The sequence below is a fragment of the Mesocricetus auratus genome, unplaced genomic scaffold, assembly GCF_017639785.1.
Source record: "Mesocricetus auratus isolate SY011 unplaced genomic scaffold, BCM_Maur_2.0 Super-Scaffold_100006, whole genome shotgun sequence".
Classification (NCBI taxonomy): domain Eukaryota; kingdom Metazoa; phylum Chordata; class Mammalia; order Rodentia; family Cricetidae; genus Mesocricetus; species Mesocricetus auratus.
In genome coordinates this window covers 67,428,889-67,449,376 of record NW_024429190.1, presented here as the reverse complement: position 1 = coordinate 67,449,376, position 20,488 = coordinate 67,428,889, and the positions used below count along the sequence as shown (strand labels likewise).

The window sequence follows — 20,488 nt, the reverse complement described above, 5'->3', positions numbered from 1 at the left end:
CCCAGCATTCCAAATACTGTGATTACAGAAATGTGCTACCTCACCAGCTTTACCTTTCCAGAGACCCCACTGTCTCTCTTTTCTGTTCAGACAAAAGAATGAGAAAAGCAGAAACGTGGGTGCCTTGGGGTTATTCAGAAACTGAACAGACCTGGCATGATTCAGCACTCCTGCCCTGCATGGAATGACTGACATCCAGAGAAACATATAGGACCTGAACTGGGCACTGTGAGCTCCTAGGTGTGGGCCAAATCAGAAACAGACACCTGACACACAGGAAGGAGTAAGACATGGAAACTGAGCATCACATCAAGTTTGGATATTTGACTGAGATGGAAATGTTTACCTCCGGTGTTTTATCTTTTTTTATTAGCAGCTTCACTTTCATTACCAATATTTGAACCCTGGGAGATAAAAAAAGAAATAAAATCATAGGAAGAAAAGTTTGAGGTCGTCATGTTTAAATGTAAGGAAACATGCTCACCTGAATTCTGAATTAAGATATAGATTGCACGCATATACACACAGAGAGAGGAGAGGAGAGAGAGAGAATAACCTTCAGGTAAGCTTGGGAAAAGACACACAAGTCTTTTTATGTCCTAAAAATAAATTCATCTCTCTTTTTATACAGTCCTTAAGGGCACACTTGAGCAAAAGCTATATGGAAGTTAATATCCTCTAATTAAAGTAAATATATTTTAGCAAACTAATAATTTTATCATTGTATTTCCAAAGACTGTCACTCAGTAAAATAGAGGACTCTCAAGCAGGATGAAATATGTGTATAATGAGTGTGCCTGCAAGTGTGCATGAGTGTACAAGAGTATGCATGAACTGGGAAGGAGCTGGGAAGTATACCATGAGCTGCTGGGAAAGAAATAATGAGGAAGGAAGTTGGAGACTTCATCACACTTTCCAGAGTCATCCAATGGGTATGACACTCACAGGACCAGGGTCACACCACAGCAGGATGCCACAGATGACACAGCCACAGGAGTAAGAGGAGCAGAGCCAGCTCCCTGCTCTCTCCCACTCCCTTCCCCTCAACTGCCCCATATACTGTCAACTGAGTGACCTCCGGAAGACCCAGAAAGATCAAACAGCCACCTTAAAAGCCTTCCTTTCCTAGTGTCCTTCCTGCCCTTCTCCCTTCCCAGCTGAGGATGACTTCCTTGGCGAGTCGTCTTGACCCCATTGTTCTAAGATGGCAAGAGAGTTGGAGTTGAGGAGTTAGTAGTAATGCTGTAATTCTAGCATAGTTCTTACCACCTTCTTTACAGACAATGGATGTAATTTTGTCTAAATTACACAGAAAAGACAGCAAGGTTTGGGACCACGTTTGCCCAACAGTTTTTCTTACACTGGAGCTTCTATCATGGACATCTAAACTTTAGTTTGGTGATGATTGTGCTCTCAAACATAGGACTCTTGAACTTGACAGAGAAGAGGAAGGCCCCATAGGGTTGTGTTCATCTTTCCTGAAATGTCAGTAGAACTTCAGTGGAAAACAACAAATAACTACCTCTGGACGGAAACAGGTTTCAGGCTCCTGTACTTCTTCACACTTCTCCCCAACAGCAGTGAACTTTGTGAACAAACACAGACGCTCCTTAGCCGTGATCTCTGGCATCCACTTCACTAAGTTGACCATAAACCTGTGTTCACAGACACCCAACAGAGTTAGTGAGTGATCCTCTCTTCTTTAAAGTGTTTGTTACAGAAACACACATGGCCTAGGTTTCAAATTCATGAGTGTAAAAAGTTTAAGTATTCTGTTTCTGCAAGGGTCTTATGAAACTTTCTTAGAATGGACTCTTTGAGGATCATATACTCACAGATGAAAAAAAAATAGACCTGATTTAACATAGTAGATCTTTTAGAAAATTCGTCTAAATCAATTCCCTTCCCTCAGCTAATGTTGTTTCTATTACACTCAGAACAGACAAGTGTCTAAATCCAAAATCATGGGTTGTTATTCCTGGAACTTAAACATTAACTGAGAGAATACAGAAGTAAAATTCCTGCCCCTTTGCATCTCTCCTGTTTTAAAACACTGAAACTCTCAAGATAAAAATCTGTATCATCGGAGACGGCAAAGAAACTCAGTGGGTAAGGTGCCTGCCACCATGCCTGACAAGCTGAGTCCCATCCCAGAACACACATGATGGAAAGAGAAAGCCAACAGCCACAAGCTGTGTTTTGACCCCTCAACTCTTGTACATGATGCATTCAGTCACATGTGTGCATGTATGTGTACACACACATACACACAAATTAGTAAATAAATGTAACAACATTTTAAAATACCCTAAAAGAAAAAAAATTCACCTCATTTGCAACTGTCTGATAATCCTCTATCTAACTTTGTCACCCTTCTTTCCAAATCATAGCCTGATAGATAGATGCTCCAAATTTCCAATAAAAAGGAAAGCTAGATGCTCATTTATAAACAATAGCAATAAATACACAATGTATTTTTGTGACTAGAAGATCAAACAATTTGTTGAACAACACAAGGTGTATCAGCTGAAGCATCTAGACACTAATTTTCTGTATCAGACGTGCCTTTGGGCTATAGAAAGGGGTTGGGAGGGAGTTCGTACCTGTGTTTCTTATTCTGAAGGTCCTCGTTGTGATTCTGACACCAATCTGAACGCAAAGCAGATATAAGTGCAGAGACTGATGAGAGCGCGTAGGTTGTGTCAGCCTCCAGATGCTCAAAGCAGTGTCTTCTGAAGGCAAAGTCTGCTCTGCAGCAGTGGTCCACAGCAGGATTGATGGTTCGATTTTCATTTACTCCACATAAATCTCCAAGAACTAAATCTGCCTGTGCCGATGAAAAGTGAAATGTGGAGGTGATTTTAAAATTCCAAGGATGCTCTAAAAAAACACATATGATTAGGTGAATAGATAGTTCTGAAATCACCTGCAACCTTGCTTAGGAAAACACAGGTACTCGTGAGACTCTATTCTTTTAAGACTTTACTGTTGTACTGTGTAGCAAGAACACTAAAGGCTAAATGGCACTATTACAGCAATTCAACCAATAGCACTTAAATACATTTACACAATGGAGTACTACTCAGCTATTAAACATAAGGACATCAGGAAATTTGAAGGCAAATGGATTGACCCACAACTAAGCACTGGGCTGAGCTCCTGGAGTTCAGTTGAAGAGAGGGAGGAGGGGTTATATGAACAAGGGGGTCAAGAGTATGATGGGGAAACCCACAGAGACAGCTGACCCAAACTAGTGGGAGCTCTCAGCTGCAGACTGAGGATGGAACTGAACTAAGCCCTCTGAATATAGGTGACAGTTATGTGACTTGATTTGTTGGGACTGGCAGTGGCACCAGGACCTATCCCAGGTGCATAAATTGACTATTTGGAGCCTATTCCCTGTGGTGGGATACCTTGCTCAGCTTTGATATGGTGATGGGGAGGAGGCTTAGTCCTGCCTCAACTTGGTATGCCAGACTTTGTTGACTTTCTAAGAGAGGCCTTCTGAGGAGTGGATGGGGGATGAGAGAGGGGAGGGAGGGGGAGCTGGGGCTGGCATGTAAAATGAGAAATAAATTTTTTAAAATAAAAACTGTAACACTATTTAAAATGGTAGAGTTTCTGGTCTGGGATGTAGAACAGGGGTAGCCTGCCTAGCATGTGTAAGAACTACAAAATAAGCAAGTAAGGTTTTCTATGCCATTCTGGAGCAATACTGTGCTTCCTAAATCATTTGCCATAGCCAATCACCTCTGACATAATTTAAAATGAAGAAAGATAACTTGAAAAATTCTTGAAAATGACTTAGGACAGTGTCCTCTAATTTTCAGGGATTCACATGGTGAACCAAAAGAGAAAACAATATTTCTTGCTTGGACTAAGTGGAAAACAACAGAAAGAAGTAGAGAATTCGTATAAATCAACAATGGAAGGATCCAGAAAGAAAAGCCAAGTACCAGGTCTGCAATCCCAGCAACCAAACTTGGGAGCAGACTGGTCTACAGAGTAAATTCTAGGCCAGCTAAGACTGTGCAAGGACATCACAGGAACAATAGCTGGTAGACAGAACACCCATAGATGTGTTAATGAAGAGTGGGGAGATATCACTGGGCCCCACCTCTAGAGCTACAGGCAATTGAGAACTGCTGAGAAAGAATTAGTCTTCCCCAGGCATGGGTCCCTAATTAGTTATCCAATAACTAATGATCAAGCCTAAAAGTGTCACATACATGTAACACAGCACTCTCACCAGATTTTATTTATACATTTATCTGTGTGTGTGTGAGAGTGTGTGTGTGTGTAACAATAATAATTAAAGAAAAAGAGGTCATGAATCTGAAAGGGAGTGAGGGGTAATGATATAATTACACTTTAAGAACTGCAAACTAATAAAAGAATAGGCAGGTATTGCTCACCAAGTCATCAACGCAAGCAAACTCTTCGCTTAGGGTGCAGCAGGTTGTCAAAGCCTCTGTCATTCCCTTACTAAGGTAGATTAGTTCTTCCAGGGACAGCTGGGGGGCTGCCTTGGTGAACTTGACAAGGTAACTGAAAGAAAACAAATGTATTTGGCTCTGGATGAGGGCAGATACCAACCATGAAAAACCAAACCCATGAAAAAAAAAAAAAAAGAACAGTTAACAGCAAAATATGATAAAACATCCTGGACAGAATCAACTTTGGCCAGTAAATAAAGTCTTTGAAATATTTTATGTTAATGGTAAGTAGTCTAAAAGGAGCATTTGACAAATGTGTTAGGAATATGGTAAAGAAAGCTAAGATCCTTAAATGGACTGAGGTGGACATTGCAGATGACAGCAATGTTGCAGGAATAATGACATCACCTTTGAATTGAAGATGTTGAGCTTTAATGAACCCAGCACTAGCATGATGTTTGTTTTCAAATCTAAATTAACTACATACTATTCTTGAATTCTCCTAAAAGCACCAAAAGGATTAATACTACAATGTTAAGCAAATCCACTGTAATCAACACTGGTTGAATCCCTGAACTAACCATTGGTTTCCTAGGAAACAGTAGCCACCTGAAATTTTCTCCACTCTCCACTCACACAAGACAGAACTCAGGAATCCTGGTTTGGGGGTGAGAAACCCAGGTTCACAGACACTAAAGCGTTACAGGCACACTCTGTCTAGAATCTCCTAATCCTTTAATTTGTGACCTCATTTCTGGTCAAGGATTCATGTACAGGCTCAGTGTGGATTTGTGACTTCTGTGTTCTTGCTCCTAATATTCTCTATTTGAAAGATCATTTGATCCTGGTAACAGTGTGAGCAGACAACATACTGGAGTAGCAGGGCATCCTTCTCCAGCCCCTGGAAGAGCTTGCATTCCTGTTGAACCATTGCCAAGCTCTTCTCAGTTGTCTTGTTGAATTTATCCTCCTGAAAATTAAAAGCAATCATGATTTTATCTAAAACTGAATGAGGAGGCCACATGTCAGTTTGTCGAGTACCTTTTTTGTTTTCGTTTGTTTGTTTACAGATTATATCCAAACTCTAATTGCCAAATATTTTTCACCAAATAGAGCAAGAATTTGAACTATTCAATTGTAGACAGTTTAAATATTTCATCTTTTTTTTTAGAGCTTTAGGAGTTACATGGTAAAATTTTATCTTGGCAATGTCTGTACTTAACCCTCATCAGAAAGCAGCCAGAGAAGTTGTTTTCTGCTTCATTAGAAAAGGGATGTGTCTTTGTGAACTTAAGCAACTTTCCGGTTGTGACCAAGCTAATAAGCACTGCTGTAGAACAATTTGTGTCTTTCCCCAGCATTTCTGTTTAAAGCTTCAAACCTCCCATAGTCATCTTCAATCATTCGATGAACTTTTATTTTGTCACAGCATAAATTGTACATTTCCATGGGACTATAAGAGAAAACCACACTGCAACAGATGGGTATGGTGTGACAAGCATGCCTCCCATGAAAAGAGAGTTTTCTAGTACCATGGTTTATACAAAGATAAAGAGCAGAGTAGCTTGTTGAGGACAATGACAGAGCATAAATGAAAATAAAAAAGCAGTTTTCTTATTGCATTGCCTAAATTTTAATGATTATGAGCTTTTATTTTATTTTATTTTATTTTTATTATTTGGTTTTTAAGAGACAGGGTTTCTCTGTATTGTTTTGGAGGCTGTCGGTCCAGCCCGGCCTCGAACTCACAGAGATCCGCCTGCCTCTGCCTCCCGAATGTTGATATTAAAGGCATGGGCCACCACCGCCCGGTGATTATAAGCTTTTGTAATAGGTGAAAGAAAAATATAAAATAAAGCAAAAGTAGTATATAACAAAAGAATTGTGAAAAATTGTCAAATGCTCTTACGATATATGAAGTCATATTTTATAAATATATGAAGAGATCTGGAAAGTTATTCATTTCAATATGAAAACAAGAAACAGAAATGAACAAATTTTTATATAAATATTAAAATAATATATCAAAACTTACATGAGTTTTTAGTTGAAAATTTCATACAACTTTTGATCATATCCATCCTATTGTATAGGAAAATTTTAGTATGATTTTAGAAATAAAACAAATACTTAAAACATAACCACTTTTTACACACAAGCCAATGAAGCCTATTTTGTACATGAAATGTTGGCAAAGGCGACGTTGAAACCAACATGCTCTAACACTGCTCTGGAACTCAACTCTGGCAAAAAAAAAATCTTCTAGAAGTTGACAGCAGTCCGTGTCAAATGTTTTTCAGTCTGTGTATTTTGACCCTGTTATCCCCTCAACTGATGATCTATCCTGAGAGAAACCTATAAATGCTAAAGAAAATGTGTAGAACGAGGTTCTCATCTATGAACCACTTACAGAACTGTAAACACATAACTAACATGCCCAGTGTCCACGCCGTTGGTATCCAGGCACTGTGCTAACCCTACCCCCTGACAGCAGGCAGGGTATGCACCCGGCATCCAGGCAGATACTTGGACAGCTGGAAGGGCCCTGGGTTGCATGGCTATGCTACGGCTACACCATGCGTTAGGTGGCCACGTAAGGACTCTGTTCGCATGTGTAAGCTTTCCCTTTCATGCAGCACCTCCTGCCTGTTCTCCCTCTACCCCTTCTCCCTCTACCTTCCCCCTTCTTCTCCTTCTTCTCTCTCTTCCATCTCTGTTCCTGGTTAGCTAACACTTACCCCTCTCTTGGTTCCCTTTCTCCAATAAACTCCACGTGCGTTATGTTGAGTTTTGTGGTTCATGTTTCATCACCTACAGCTACAGCTGGAGCAAAATAACGATACACACACCATAGGAGAGCAGGAGAGTAAGTGACTTCACATCGCTGCGATAGAACGCCAAGCTTAGGAAGGGAAAACTTTTCTACTTTAGAAGCTGGAAGCCACACGCTCCCTGGAGCCTATGGAGGGAACGCAGCCGTTTTACCGCTTTGAGTTGAACCCGGTATTGCTTGCTTATTTCCTACACTGATGCTCTGGGGAGAAGAAATGTCTGTTCTTGTAAGTCGTTAGCTGTGTGGCCACAATAGGAAACAAATATAGCACCATTTAATACAAAAGGAAAAGTTTCCCATTATAATAAATAATGAAGGTCCAAACATTTTCTAAGAAATGGACTTTTTAATCTTATTTTAAGACATATGCAAATATAGGGAAAGAAATATGAAAGAAAATTTAATATAATAATATAATGTAATTGTATAGTACATATAGCATATAATTATACTGTAATCAGAAAGCTTTAATAAAAATTGGTCATCGATTTGGTTTTCTGAATCCACATCCATGGCACCTACCGCATGTTGGTAACATCCTGCTGGGTTTTCTCTGCTACAGCAATCTTCAAGGAGATCCTTATACACTTTAGTGATTCTTAGGAGCTCTGGCGTGGAAAGGTAATTATGTCTCCTGGAGTATTCATAAGTAAACCTGAGATGCGCAAAACATTTATTACATTAGAAGTCAGGAAGAACACAAGAGCCAACTCTGCTTTCAATGAATCTAGTAAGATCTAATACTGTGTCTGCTGTCAAAGCTAAATCTGGAATTTAGTCTGTTCGTTAGAACACTTCACACTAAGTTTTTTCTGTATTATGTTTCAGACTAACATCCTGTCCTCATCGAAGAGGACGGAATTGTTGGAACTATTTAATAACAACTCTTAGAATAATTTAATACATGATACTGTGCACCAAAGCTATGTCTTATCTGAAGGACTCCAAGTTAACTGGCCACAGAGACACATCCACACCCATGTTTTGTCTCCCTGCTACTTGCAATAGGTACGAGCTGGAACCACGAGCAAATGAGCAAAGAGAATGTGGTACATACACAATGGCATTCCTTCATTCGTAAGAGAGAAATGCAATCATGAAATCTGCAGGAAAATAGATGGGACTGGGAACATCATATTAGAAAAGAAGCCTGACTCGGAACGACAAATACTGCATGTTTCTGTCAAACACAGAATCTAGATTTAAACGTGTTTGTGTGGGATGAATAAGAACAAATTATAATGACATATAAATATGAAAATTCCAGAATGAAACGCACCACTTTGCACTGACTTTAAAAACCAATAATAACAGAAAGGAATGCAGAGTTTTTGACCCAGTGACAAACAAGATTCAGATTTAGTCCTGCAGCTTACGTTAATCTTCCTCTTCAGAACTGTGGGGTGACAATCCTGAATGGTCAAAACTGTGACTTGCTAAGACCAGACTCCCTGTACTGTTTTTACCTGTGAATCTTGAACAAGCCACTTAATTCCTTCATTTCTCAGTTTGTTCGTTCAAAATAACAAGGGAGATGGCACTTAACTCTACATTTGGTTTTAGAACCAAAAATGAATAATTTGAATTATTTAGGTATTTAGCGTATTGCCTGGCACATATAAAGCATTCAGTATATCCTAGCCATCACTGTAACACCATCATTGTTTTTACTTAGAAGTATGTGGAATAACTAATTGCAAGCCATGATCTTTATAAATTGCATGAAGCCACTGAATTAAATGGTGCCTTCTCCTTTCATCCAGATTAGCCAGCATAAAAATGCCCTAGCTTTGTATGTCTTCTAAACTTTCAATAGAGAGTTATAGTACTCATTTAAGAGGCCGTCCTGGTTAGAATCTCGTTCTTGACACACATTTTTGCTGTCGGTAAATTTAGGTTCTCTGGGAGATAAGTCTTCTGGTTTGTCTTCTTTATTTGTGTTAATTATACAGTCTTCACACTCTGGCATTTTCTTTTCACAGCACTCTTTGATTTTACTCGAGATGAAATCTTGTTTTGAACAAATATGGTTCATAATCTGGCTCTGCATCGAATAAGGACAAGAGAAATTTTGACTCTCAGATTTTCTTCAAGACAGGCTTTTCCTTCATAAAAAAATGGCTGCCCACAAAGCCAATCCTGAACATAACATTAGCATCCCCGCCTTCAACAGAGCCAGTCATGAGTGTAACAGGAGCATCTACCCCTTCAACAGAGCCAATCCTGAACATAACATTAGCATCCCCCCCTTCAACAGAGCCAGTCATGAGTGTAACAGGAGCATCTACCCCTTCAACAGAGCCAGTCATGAGTGTAACAGGAGCATCTACCCCTTCAACAGAGCCAATCCTGAACATAACATTAGCATCCCCCCCTTCAACAGAGCCAGTCATGAGTGTAACAGGAGCATCTACCCCTTCAACAGAGCCAATCCTGAACATAACATTAGCATCCCCCCCTTCAACAGAGCCAGTCATGAGTGTAACAGGAGCATCTACCCCTTCAACAGAGCCAATCCTGAACATAACATTAGCAGGCACCCCATCAACAGAGCCAATTATGAATGTAACATGAGCATCCCCCCCTTCAACAGAGCCAAGCCTGAGCATAACATTAGCATCTACCCCATCAACTAATTAGATAAATATTATCCACTTAAATTTCACACTGACTTAATATTAATGAAGTTTCACATTAGTGCAACTGTTTTCTTCCCTTAAGATTTTAGGTCATTGAACAAGGGGGAGCTCATGGACCCCAGACTGATAGTTGGGAAACCAGCATAGGACCAACCCAAACCCCCTTGAACATGGTGCAGTTAGGAGGCCTGGACAATCTATGGGGCCTCTGGCAATGGATCAGTATTTATCCCTAGTACACGAATGGAATTTGAGAGCTCACTCCACATGGAGGGATACTCTCTTAGCCTAGACATGTGGGAGAAGGCCTAGACCCTGCTCCAAATGATATGACAGACTTGAAGATTCCCCCCTGGAAGACCTCACCCTTCCTGGGGAGCAAAAAAGGGATGGGATAGGGGATTGGTGGGGAGCAGGGGAGGAGGGGAGAGAAAGGGAACTGGGATATACATATAAAACAAGCTTGTTTGTAATTTAAATTAAAAAAAGAGGGGAAAAAAGATTTTAGGTCACATAATTGTTTTAAAAAAGGAGGGGGATCTCTTATAAACTTATATTCATTGTTAAATATTAGTGTTTTAAGTATCTTCTCCCTACTTCTCTGACACAATGAAACCTTCGTTTAAAAAATACTGTATTTATGTACTTAGTTTTAGAGAAGTGGGCGCTGGTGCCTGCCACAGCACACGTGTAAAGGTCAGAGGACAAATTGTGGAAGTTGGTTCTTTCCACCATAAGGGGATCAAACTCAGGTCCTCAGTCCTGAAAGTAAGTTTCTTTACCCACTGAGCCGTCCCATTGGTCTCACTGTCGCCTTATCTTCTAATGTTGTTGTACCCCACGGGAGTTGTCTGTGCTTTCCACAGTGGCCACTGAAGGAATAGCAATGCATCTCATCTAATCTACTTCTTTTGTGGGCTGAAACTATCTTTCCACGGATGTAGCAAAAACCACAAATATTTGATAAATGAATGAAGTATTGGTTAAGGGACTAGAGGGATGGCTTAGAGGTTAAGGACACTGACTGGCTTGGTTTGTTTTGTTCATTTTGGTTAAAGTACATAAAGTTGAATGGGTAGGGAGGTAGGTGGGGAAGACTGGGTTGCGGGAGGGGAAAGAATGTGATCAAACTATGCTATATGAAAAAAAGCCAAGAAACAAAACAAACAAACAAAGAAAAAAGATTGCCGGGTGGTGGTGGCACATGCCTCTAATCCCAGAACTTGGGAGGCAGAAGCTAGTGGATCTCTGTGAGTTCAAGACCAGCCTGGTCTACCGAGTTAGTTCTAAGACAGCCTCCAAAGCCACAGAGAAACCCTGTCTCGAACCCCCCCCCACAAAAAACAAACAAAAAACAAAGATTGATAAGGAAGTTAACCATTATAGAAACTACCAAGTGAAGATGTCCCAGATAGAAGATGCTTTCTTATTTGTGTAATAATTTCCATATGTCCACTATAAATGTGAGACTGTTCAAATAAGCAAATGCATATAATGGATAGGAGAGAAACCCTGTCATCTCCTTTCATCAATGCTCTTACCTCTACATAAAGCTTAGGGACAAGGGAAAGAGGAAGGTTGTCTTATTCACACAGGACCAATTTTAGAAGCCAACTTGGCTCTCGGTCTCCTTTCCAGACTCTCCTGTACCTTCACCCCACCCTATCCCACACTCTCCGGGTACTTCAGGTCTCCCTGACATGACTCAATATATTCCCACTGTCTGGAATCTTCTGGTAGCTACTGAGGGTAAGGAACAGCATGAAGCCCAAGGCAAAGGTGAGAGTGGAGTGGGAATTTGCAGCATATTTCCAGCATTCGTATCTCATCTGAAGCCAGTATTGCTCTAGGCAAAGCATGTTTTAATTTTTTAAGAATTCATTTCTATTTTCAGTTAATGACAATTGAATTTCTTCCATTTCTCCATAAAGACACTAAAGAGGAGGAAATTTGAAATACAATATGATCCCTTAATTACAGCTACAAGGCAAAGAAAATTTAAATTATTATGCTAATTTAGCATATTAGATTTAACATTATTAAACCCACATTTTCATAAACAACCAAATACTATGAAAATTATGAGTGGCATCCCTTTAACTGGGTTACATTTGAGAATAAAATAATTCGGGAGAACATCTTCTGTCCATTGCTTAATTTAAAACAGATATTTCTCAATCCCCTAAAATTGAACTTATTTAAGTAATATACTCTCTTTACTGCAAGTAAAACAACTAAACAAACTTAAATCCATCACAACAAAGCTTAATTTTTAACTAAAAAGAAATCTTTAGTTTTTTTAGTTTTTAAAATTTTATCCAACTTAATATTTTTATTGATTATTTGAGAATTTCATACAACACACACCTATTACACCCTGCCACCCTTGTGCCCCACCTCAAAAAAAGCTGGAAGAAAGAAAAAAATAGTTCAAGTCCAATTTGTGCTGACTGTATACCCACTAGAGCATGGTCAAACTCCCAGTGGCCAACCCCTTAAAGATAACAGTCCTTCCCCACCTCCCCCATGAAATCATCAACTGTGAAAAGCTACACTACAGCAAGAGGGCTGGAAAGATGGTTCAGTGATCAAGTGTTCTCCTTCTAAGTATGAGAACATGTGTGTAAGCCCCAGAACCGAAACTTTAAATCTGTGGATTTTTAATGAAATTGCATTGCCTTTAAAGTCTGCAAACTATTTCAGCTCAGCAACAATGTTTACTGGTATATTTCTTTTTAAAAAAAAATACACTTTAAGGGTTACCAAATGCAGGGGTAGGTTCAAGAATTGGGGAGATGTTGGTCAAAGACCAAATTTCAGATCTATAGGAGAATTTCAGGAATTCTGTTGTAGACTGTGGTAACCATAGTTAATAAGGGTGTGTCAAATAACTTAAAAATTGCTAGGTAAGTTGGAAGTGCTCTCACCTCAAAAACATGTATAGAAATATATACAGTATTTATTTGTCAATTAGAAAGAAAGAGGAAGGAAGGGAAGGAGGAAAGGAAGATGGGAGAGAAGAAAGAAGATCATTTGAAATTATTTGAAAAGACCTTAGGAAGTCAAACAAAACAACTTTAAAAAAATCAACAATAATGGCATTTCTGAGGTTTACTGCGTGCTTGTGATGTAAGAGAAAATAGTTACTAGTGGGCAGGAGGAGATAGAGATGACTGGCAACAGGACTTCTAGCCTAGTTAGAGTCCTGCTCACAGTTACCTAGCACATGGTTTATGAAGAACTAGAAGAGAGGAGTCTTGAAGTCTCTAAACATAAAGAAAGGACAGACTGACAATGCCTAGGCTGATCAGTATACATTGCACACATAGATGTAACACAGTGTTTCAGGGAATATAATAACTATGAGCAATTTTATGGGATAGCTGGATTATAAAGTTAAAAAATAACTATTAAAAATCAGGGCTTAAATTCCTTTTAAAGAAAATTTACCTGGCTTCGGATGCACTGCACCACATCCCCTTCACAGCACACGTCGTACATAGTAGAAACATCTTCTAAGAGGGAAGTAAGGTTCTGAAATCCAATCTTGGGGAACTTTTTACTGAATACAGCAGTGTTTCTGGAAAGATCATTGATAGGCCACTAAGATCATTTGAATAGCCCATAGATGAAGACAGGCCTTTCTTATACAACACAAATTACACAAGTATCAAGGACAATTGATGCCATGATTTTTGCACAGATGTTCTTATTAAATAGCTGATGGTGTTGTTATATGGTTTATATGGTCAGTTGGCAAATCAAATGCTGGGGATTTTGCCAACACCACTCCCAGTTCTCAATTCCAGCTACAAATGGCCTGAGAGAGTCTCTGTGTTCCATAATTACTACATTCAAACATGCCATGTGACCCAATTGTGGTTATAGAAAAAACATCCCACACACATCTCTCCACAATGCATCTCAGGACAGCCTCCTTTCCTTTGGCATCCTCTCATTCCCATGTCTTTTCCATCTTGCCCTAATGACCTCGTTTCAAGCTGTCCATGTAGACTCACTACCCCCAAACCCTTAAGAACCAGAAAGACTACAGATAAGAAATCATCAACTATTTAAAAGAAACAAAAATAACCAAAAAAAGTGTGCCACAAGCAAGAAAAAACAAGAAATGCAGTACAAAACTCACATAGAGTTTAAGACTTTGGGTCCAAATTTCATAAGGGCTCCACAAACAGTTCCTTGGTAAGAAGATGATGCTTTTAAATATTGTGTGATAGGAACCACCTGGAAGATAAAGGAAATTCTGTTTAAATGAGACCCAAATCTCACTGTTTTCTTAGTTTTTAAATACATGTAAATCAATTACTTCAGAAAATTTCCAGCTACAAAAAACACCTGGAATTTATTTTATCTTAGTAAATTTCCATGTTAAGAGAAATGTGTATCTTAAAATGTGATTTCAATGGCACATTAAAAAGGTAGGGCTAGCCAGGCAGTGGTGGTGCACACCTTTAATCCCAGCACTCGGGAGGCAGAGGCAGGCGGACCTCTGTGAGTTCGAGGCCGGGCTGGACCGATAGCCTCCAAAACAATACAGAGAAACCCTGTCTAGTAAAAACAAAAACAAAAAGAAAAACAAAACAAAAAGGTAGGGCTAGTATTCCTGATGATAGCATTGCACTTGGTAAGAGAAGACTTGATACAGTATATCCCCTGAACATGGCTGCCACTACTGGCATGATGTCATCCTGTGATCAAAGCCGAAGGAACGTTTGTCATAGACAGAAGGCATCATGTCAGCATTTACCCTGGACACTGTTGCACTTAGGCTTTCTTCCAATTTGTAAGAAACACAAAACCTAAAGTGGGACACTGGCAATTGGTGAGTGTCTTTCATAGGTTTCAGGTAAACAGTGCATTTCTTTCAGCGGCTGACCAATGAACTTACGTCAGGGAGTGTGGTAAGATAACATGGAATCTGGCAGACACACTTTCTGTGATGTTTAATTTTAATCGAAGATCTGGAGCTATGGCATTGACATTTCCATCCCCTTGATAAAACAAGTGTGGTACCCACCTTGGCCTGAAAGCAAGTGGCTTTCTCTTGCTGCTCACAACATGTGGTTGCCGCCTCCTCAAACCGAGCAGCCACAGTTAGAAGAACAGGGGAGAAGACAAAGGGGTTCCTCCTGGCAACCTCATACATATAGCTGTAAAACATTAATGTTTTTAAAACAGAGAAGGTAAAAGGAGATAGAGAAGAATGGTTTACAAAGGAAAGAAAGGGTAGGGAGAAGAAGGCAAGGAAAGCAAGTCATAAAAATGAAGGGAAGGTTAAGAAAGGGCAACCATTGCAGGAAAAGCATTGTGATCCAGACACCAGAACCAGCCATTGCCAGCACTTAGCATTGGAGTTGCTAACTCCAAGTTAATGACGACTTTGGCAGTTCTCATCCTGAGCACTGAGCTATGTGTGTTCTCCTTCCCTCTCTTTCTGTAACACTGGAAGCCTGTCTCCCTACCACATTAAAGAAAGACAGCCATGTAAATACATCACAGCCGAGATTCAAGGATCTCGTATACCTTAAGTTCAAACAAACTTGTGGTTGTTTTGAAGCACAATAGCTTTCCAGAAAACAAACAAACAAACAAAAAACTTTCCTCCTGAAATCAATAAGCTATGTCAAAGACATTTGAGGCTACATGTTCAATAATTTAGGTTTTCCCAAGGTAGAACATCCAGCTGCTCTTGGGAAGAAAATACTTCCATCCCCATGTGTCCTAGTCTATTGAACGTTGTTGCACATATCTCTACCCTGTGGGTTATCACATTAGAAGATACAGGCACTAATGTAAGAGTCTTAAAAGCAGGGTCTATGGATGCAGCCTCACTGAGCACAGATCCCAACACAATAAACACTGAGTGACTTTATGATTCAGTTCATTCGACAATGAATCCAGACATGAAAAGATAAGAGAAAAGCAGAAGTTGCTGGGAAAATAAAACTTTAAAACTAAAAAAACAAACAAACAAGAAGACTAGATCATAAGAACTATACTTCAAAACCTTTTGATACCAAAATGAAGCTTACAGGTTTAGGAAAGATCCATTGTTGTTTTTATAAGCTTGGCATTTCTCTTCTGGATCCAGAGTAGGGAAAGGGGGCAGAAAGCCTGTCTTAGCTTTCTTGTTGTAGAAGAAACAGAGTCTTCTGGCAAAGTCGGTTTTACTGCAACAGTGAGAAACGTTATGCTTCTGCGGCAGCCCCTCCGTAGCACAGATCATGTCCTGTATGACCTTGTTCTGAACAACAGAGAGGAAGACAATGTCCTGTCAAGGCAAAGTGCTTCTACCTCCTGAGGAGGCTCAGTGGACACAAAGGACAGTGATATTCTTTGGGGAAAGGTTATGGTTTCCAACAGTTATTTACAGAATGGTTTCACCTAAGGCCTTTGGCCATCATCCTACTCTTTAAGATCCTACAGAAAGCCTCTTTCTCTTGCTCCTATTTAATCCTACATTTCAGTTCTCGGATAAACATTATGTCGGTAAATTGTCATGTGCTCCTCAAGCTTGTTGAAAGTGGACTCTGAGCATGAGGAGGTTCTCCCTTACCTCAGACTCAAGCAAGTTTATTTCAAGTGTCCTCTAAAATTCCCTATCTGGGACAGGCTGGCCACTTAATTCTGTGACAGGGAGAAAGAGACCAGTAAATACCTAAGAGTATTAACATCACTGTACTCTTTCTAATAGAGATTATTATTGTTCATCCCATGATATAAAAATGCCTGCAGTGGGATGAGAAGTCAGATGTTCATCCATGGAGAGAAAGCTCCCATGTCCTGAAAAACTCCAATTGGAAACTCCAGCAAGGCATTTCAGAAGGGCTTCCCCAGTCATTTCTATTGAGCACTTTAAGTATCGGATTTGATAATGTTACTTGTGTTTGTTCTCTTCATTTGGATTGTTCCAGTCATTTCTGCTAGATGTTGTAAGCTTACAACATTAAATGTGAAATTCTGTGTGTCTGGCGCACCATTCTTAGATCTTGTTTGGATAAGAATCCCAAGCAGTTTACTTACAGCTATTTTTGAACACTCTGGAAGTGTCCGATTAGCCAAGCACCTATCCCTGTAATCCATCATGACTTTCACCAGCATTTCCACCTCGTCAAAGGATACTTCCTGAACATACTGAGCAACTGCAATGATGGTCCTGCAACAATCCACGGAGGGGACACAGTGATCGTCTATGGAATTTCTAGTTAAGTCTAAAAATGACTCATAGATATGACTAATGTATTTACTGTTAATACAGCTGCTATTTAACTAAATTATCTTTGAGGAGCATTTGCCTTCCTAGAATGGAGTGGATAACAATACAGCAACCACCATAATGAAAGGGAATTCATAACAACTCACAGGTATGCAGTATTCTCCTCTATGAATTTATGGGTATCAAGGAAGGGATCTGAAAAGCAGGAATATTTTGGTTATTACATTTGGTTATTACATTTTCCAGATAAATAACCTTACATGTTATTCAAGCGTGAAACTATAAAAGGTGGAAATATTTCAGCATGTTTCATAAGGAATGTAAAAGTCACACATACACGCAAAACAAATATGAGACCTAATCACAGCTGAGTGTGTATTCAGGAAATATAAATTGAAGTTATTTCAATTAAACTAAAACTGAGCAGGTTTAGATTTCCCAGTGATGGTTTACCATTTCCATCCCACATATCTACCATTTATATACCACTTACAAGAGAAGCCACATGATTAGCTCATTAGCAATGCCATCAAAGCAAGGTATGACAATAGACACCATGGCTGGTGGCAGTCAGTGCAGTTTTTAGCACTAGTCATGTGATCTCTAGGCTTGCCTAAAATAGAACATTCTTTCTCAGATAATAGAAGATTTATGTTTGTCCCCATAGACTACATTTTCAGAGTATTTATTTTTATATAAGATTTCATTCTGGGCATTATGAAACCTTGTTTTTCTGAGCACACACACGATTGTCATCCAATTTAGAATATAGCTAATATTCATCAAGAATGCTTTGTAATCCCTAAGTAAAAGACCAGAAAAGATTTCAGAGGAGTGTCCTGTGAATTAAGACTGAAAAAGTATTTTAAAAATTAGCAGGAGTGTAAGGATGCCCAGTCTTAAGTGTAGAGAAAATATGTAAGCAAAAGCACAATGACAAGAAACCTTGAGACATATTTGGAGAAACACAATCCGTTTCGTAAGAAGAACAAGGTCTCCTTTAGAGTTTGGATTATGAGGATCTGGTATATAAAATCAAGAAATGTTGGCTTCAGTTGGAAGCCATTGAGAACTTCTGTTGGGCTAGTAATATGACTATGTTCACATGGTAAGGAAGACCAGGCAATGAAGCATCATGTGTGCTGGGCCCTCCCTTGGTGCCTAACAAATGGAAAGTGATAGGAACTATTTATCAAGGAGGAAAAAGGAAGAATAATTGGATGAGATACAATTGAAAGACCGTTAGGGGCCTGTAGCAATTGTTCTATTGCAAAAACAGCAGGACCTGAATTTTGCTGGGAGTAATAAAAAGGAAAGAAGGCACAGACACAAAACACATTAAATAGACAAAAGCAGCAGGGTCTGAAATGGGTTGTTAGGTGGGGAAAGCAGTGGAAGACCTGAAAAACTGGCATCTCATCAAGCCTGTGACTGCCCTCACTACCAGCTACCTCATGGGTTGTCTGGTAGACTATGACACAGGCCAGGACCACTGCCATATGCTCGATGCTTTATGCAAATTACATTCATTTTTTAAATTTGATTTTTAAGATTATAATATTGTCACATCTTTCCCCCATCCCAACACTTCCATTTACCCTTCCTTGCTCTCTTTCAAACTTATGACCTCTTTTTCCACGAATCATTGTTACATACATTATATATGCATATAAATATATGTTCTTCAATACATGAATACTACCTGCTCAATCTATATAGTGTCACTTATATGTATGTTTTGGGGGCGGACAAAAAATACATTTATGTACAGAAGATGTGACTTTCTGGCCAGAAGGATTTAAAAAGACCATCCTTTGGATAAACATAAAATTGCCCTTTCCTCCAGACTGACATCCCCTTGCACAGCCTATTGCTGTGTATGTGTGGCAGAGAGCTTAAGGAGGAAGCAGGTCTCATACACCCTGAAGGTACGTACTTACCATCTAATTGGGAGACACGGTGGACAACCGAAAATATTTTCTAAAGATTGTGTGTAAATTTTTATACTGTGTATATGTATATATTGTTCTTCTGTTAAAATAAATATACCTGGAAACAGAAATTACTAATATTTTGAAGTCCAAATTACATATCAAGAAAACACTTTCTATCTGATATAGATTGCTGGCAATTTCTGAGTTCAAACACCCTGTAGAATGGGTAATATGAAATGAAAATGAAAATCTGTATGTTGTTTGAAATTACTGACCAGTATACATAAATGAAGAAAAGAGAATAAAAAATAAAATCACAAAAGTAATTAAAATTTTTAAACGCTAAAGAAAAGTAATTCCCCTAATTTAGTCATTCCCTGGTGATATACAAGATAATTCCTTACCTATATCCTGAGGCTTTGTGGGTAGGGCTAGGGATTCAGTCAAAGAGAACAAGAAAAAAATAAAGCCTATAAATTTTATGTGTTTCATGTTTAAGTAAAAAAGAGGCCACATAAGGAGATAATGTGACTATGGCAAAATCAAGTCTTTTATAGTATTCTTTGACCCTACATTTGTTAAAAAGTAACCTAGTTAATCTATTTCTGAAATGCAGAGGCTTTTTGTCATGGTGCAAACTTCTTGATAATTATTAACTAGGAAAATTATGCTATGTTTAACTGGGGGGAAAACGTCTCTTGAGTTGCCAAAAAAAAGGATGTCCACAGGTTAAAGGGGAAAATACTAGCTAACACATTAAAATGGAAATGATCTATAAGAGCATTAAGTTTCTAGGGCCTGGAAGGTAGCCCAGTCCATAAAGCACTCACCTGGAAATAAGACCTGAGTTTAGTCTCCAAAACTTGTGTAAACCCAGAAATTCTTGTGCACACTTCTAATCCCAGTTAATGTGGCAGGTACAGTCAGCCAGTCTACACCATTTGATGATGTTCAGACAACTGAGAGACTCTAACACACACACACACACATGTACAGACATACACATACACACACACACACACACACACAGTGGACAGCTGAGAAACAGAACCAGAAGTTGTCCTCTATCTTCTGCAGGAATACACAAAAGTGCAGGTTCACAGACACACAGGCTCACAGACAGGTGCACCTGTGTAAAATCACAAAAACAAACAAAACACAGTTTCACTTGTAACCAAAGAAAATTAAAGAGTTTTCTAAGTCTTTAGGACTAGAACCAAGACAACAGTGAAAACATTGAATTCTGGAATTCTATAGAGAAAGAAGTGCTCATATAACCAAAGTGTTCAGAAAACAAGTTTTAGTAAGGGTTGATCATCTTGAAATATTCATGTCATTTGAGCCAATCACTAGAGCCCTGGAAATATATTGACAACATGATTCTGCAGCTAGAAATCTTTTTCATTTCA

General features: G+C 39.1%; 1 protein-coding gene across 1 annotated transcript; it reads right to left on the bottom strand.

Moving 5' to 3' along the window:
• Positions 1 to 346: 346 nt before the first annotated feature.
• Afm (afamin) lies at positions 347 to 19,571 on the bottom strand. The gene is made up of 14 exons (XM_040746602.1): positions 19,484 to 19,571; positions 17,292 to 17,340; positions 16,953 to 17,085; positions 15,962 to 16,173; positions 14,947 to 15,079; positions 14,056 to 14,153; positions 13,359 to 13,488; positions 9,099 to 9,313; positions 7,792 to 7,924; positions 5,309 to 5,406; positions 4,416 to 4,548; positions 2,604 to 2,827; positions 1,523 to 1,655; positions 347 to 404 (listed from the first exon to the last, which is right to left on the bottom strand). The coding sequence occupies exons 1-14, from the start codon at positions 19,569 to 19,571 to the stop codon at positions 357 to 359; spliced, it is 1,827 nt and encodes a 608-aa protein (XP_040602536.1). The 3' UTR covers positions 347 to 356.
• Positions 19,572 to 20,488: the final 917 nt, after the last annotated feature.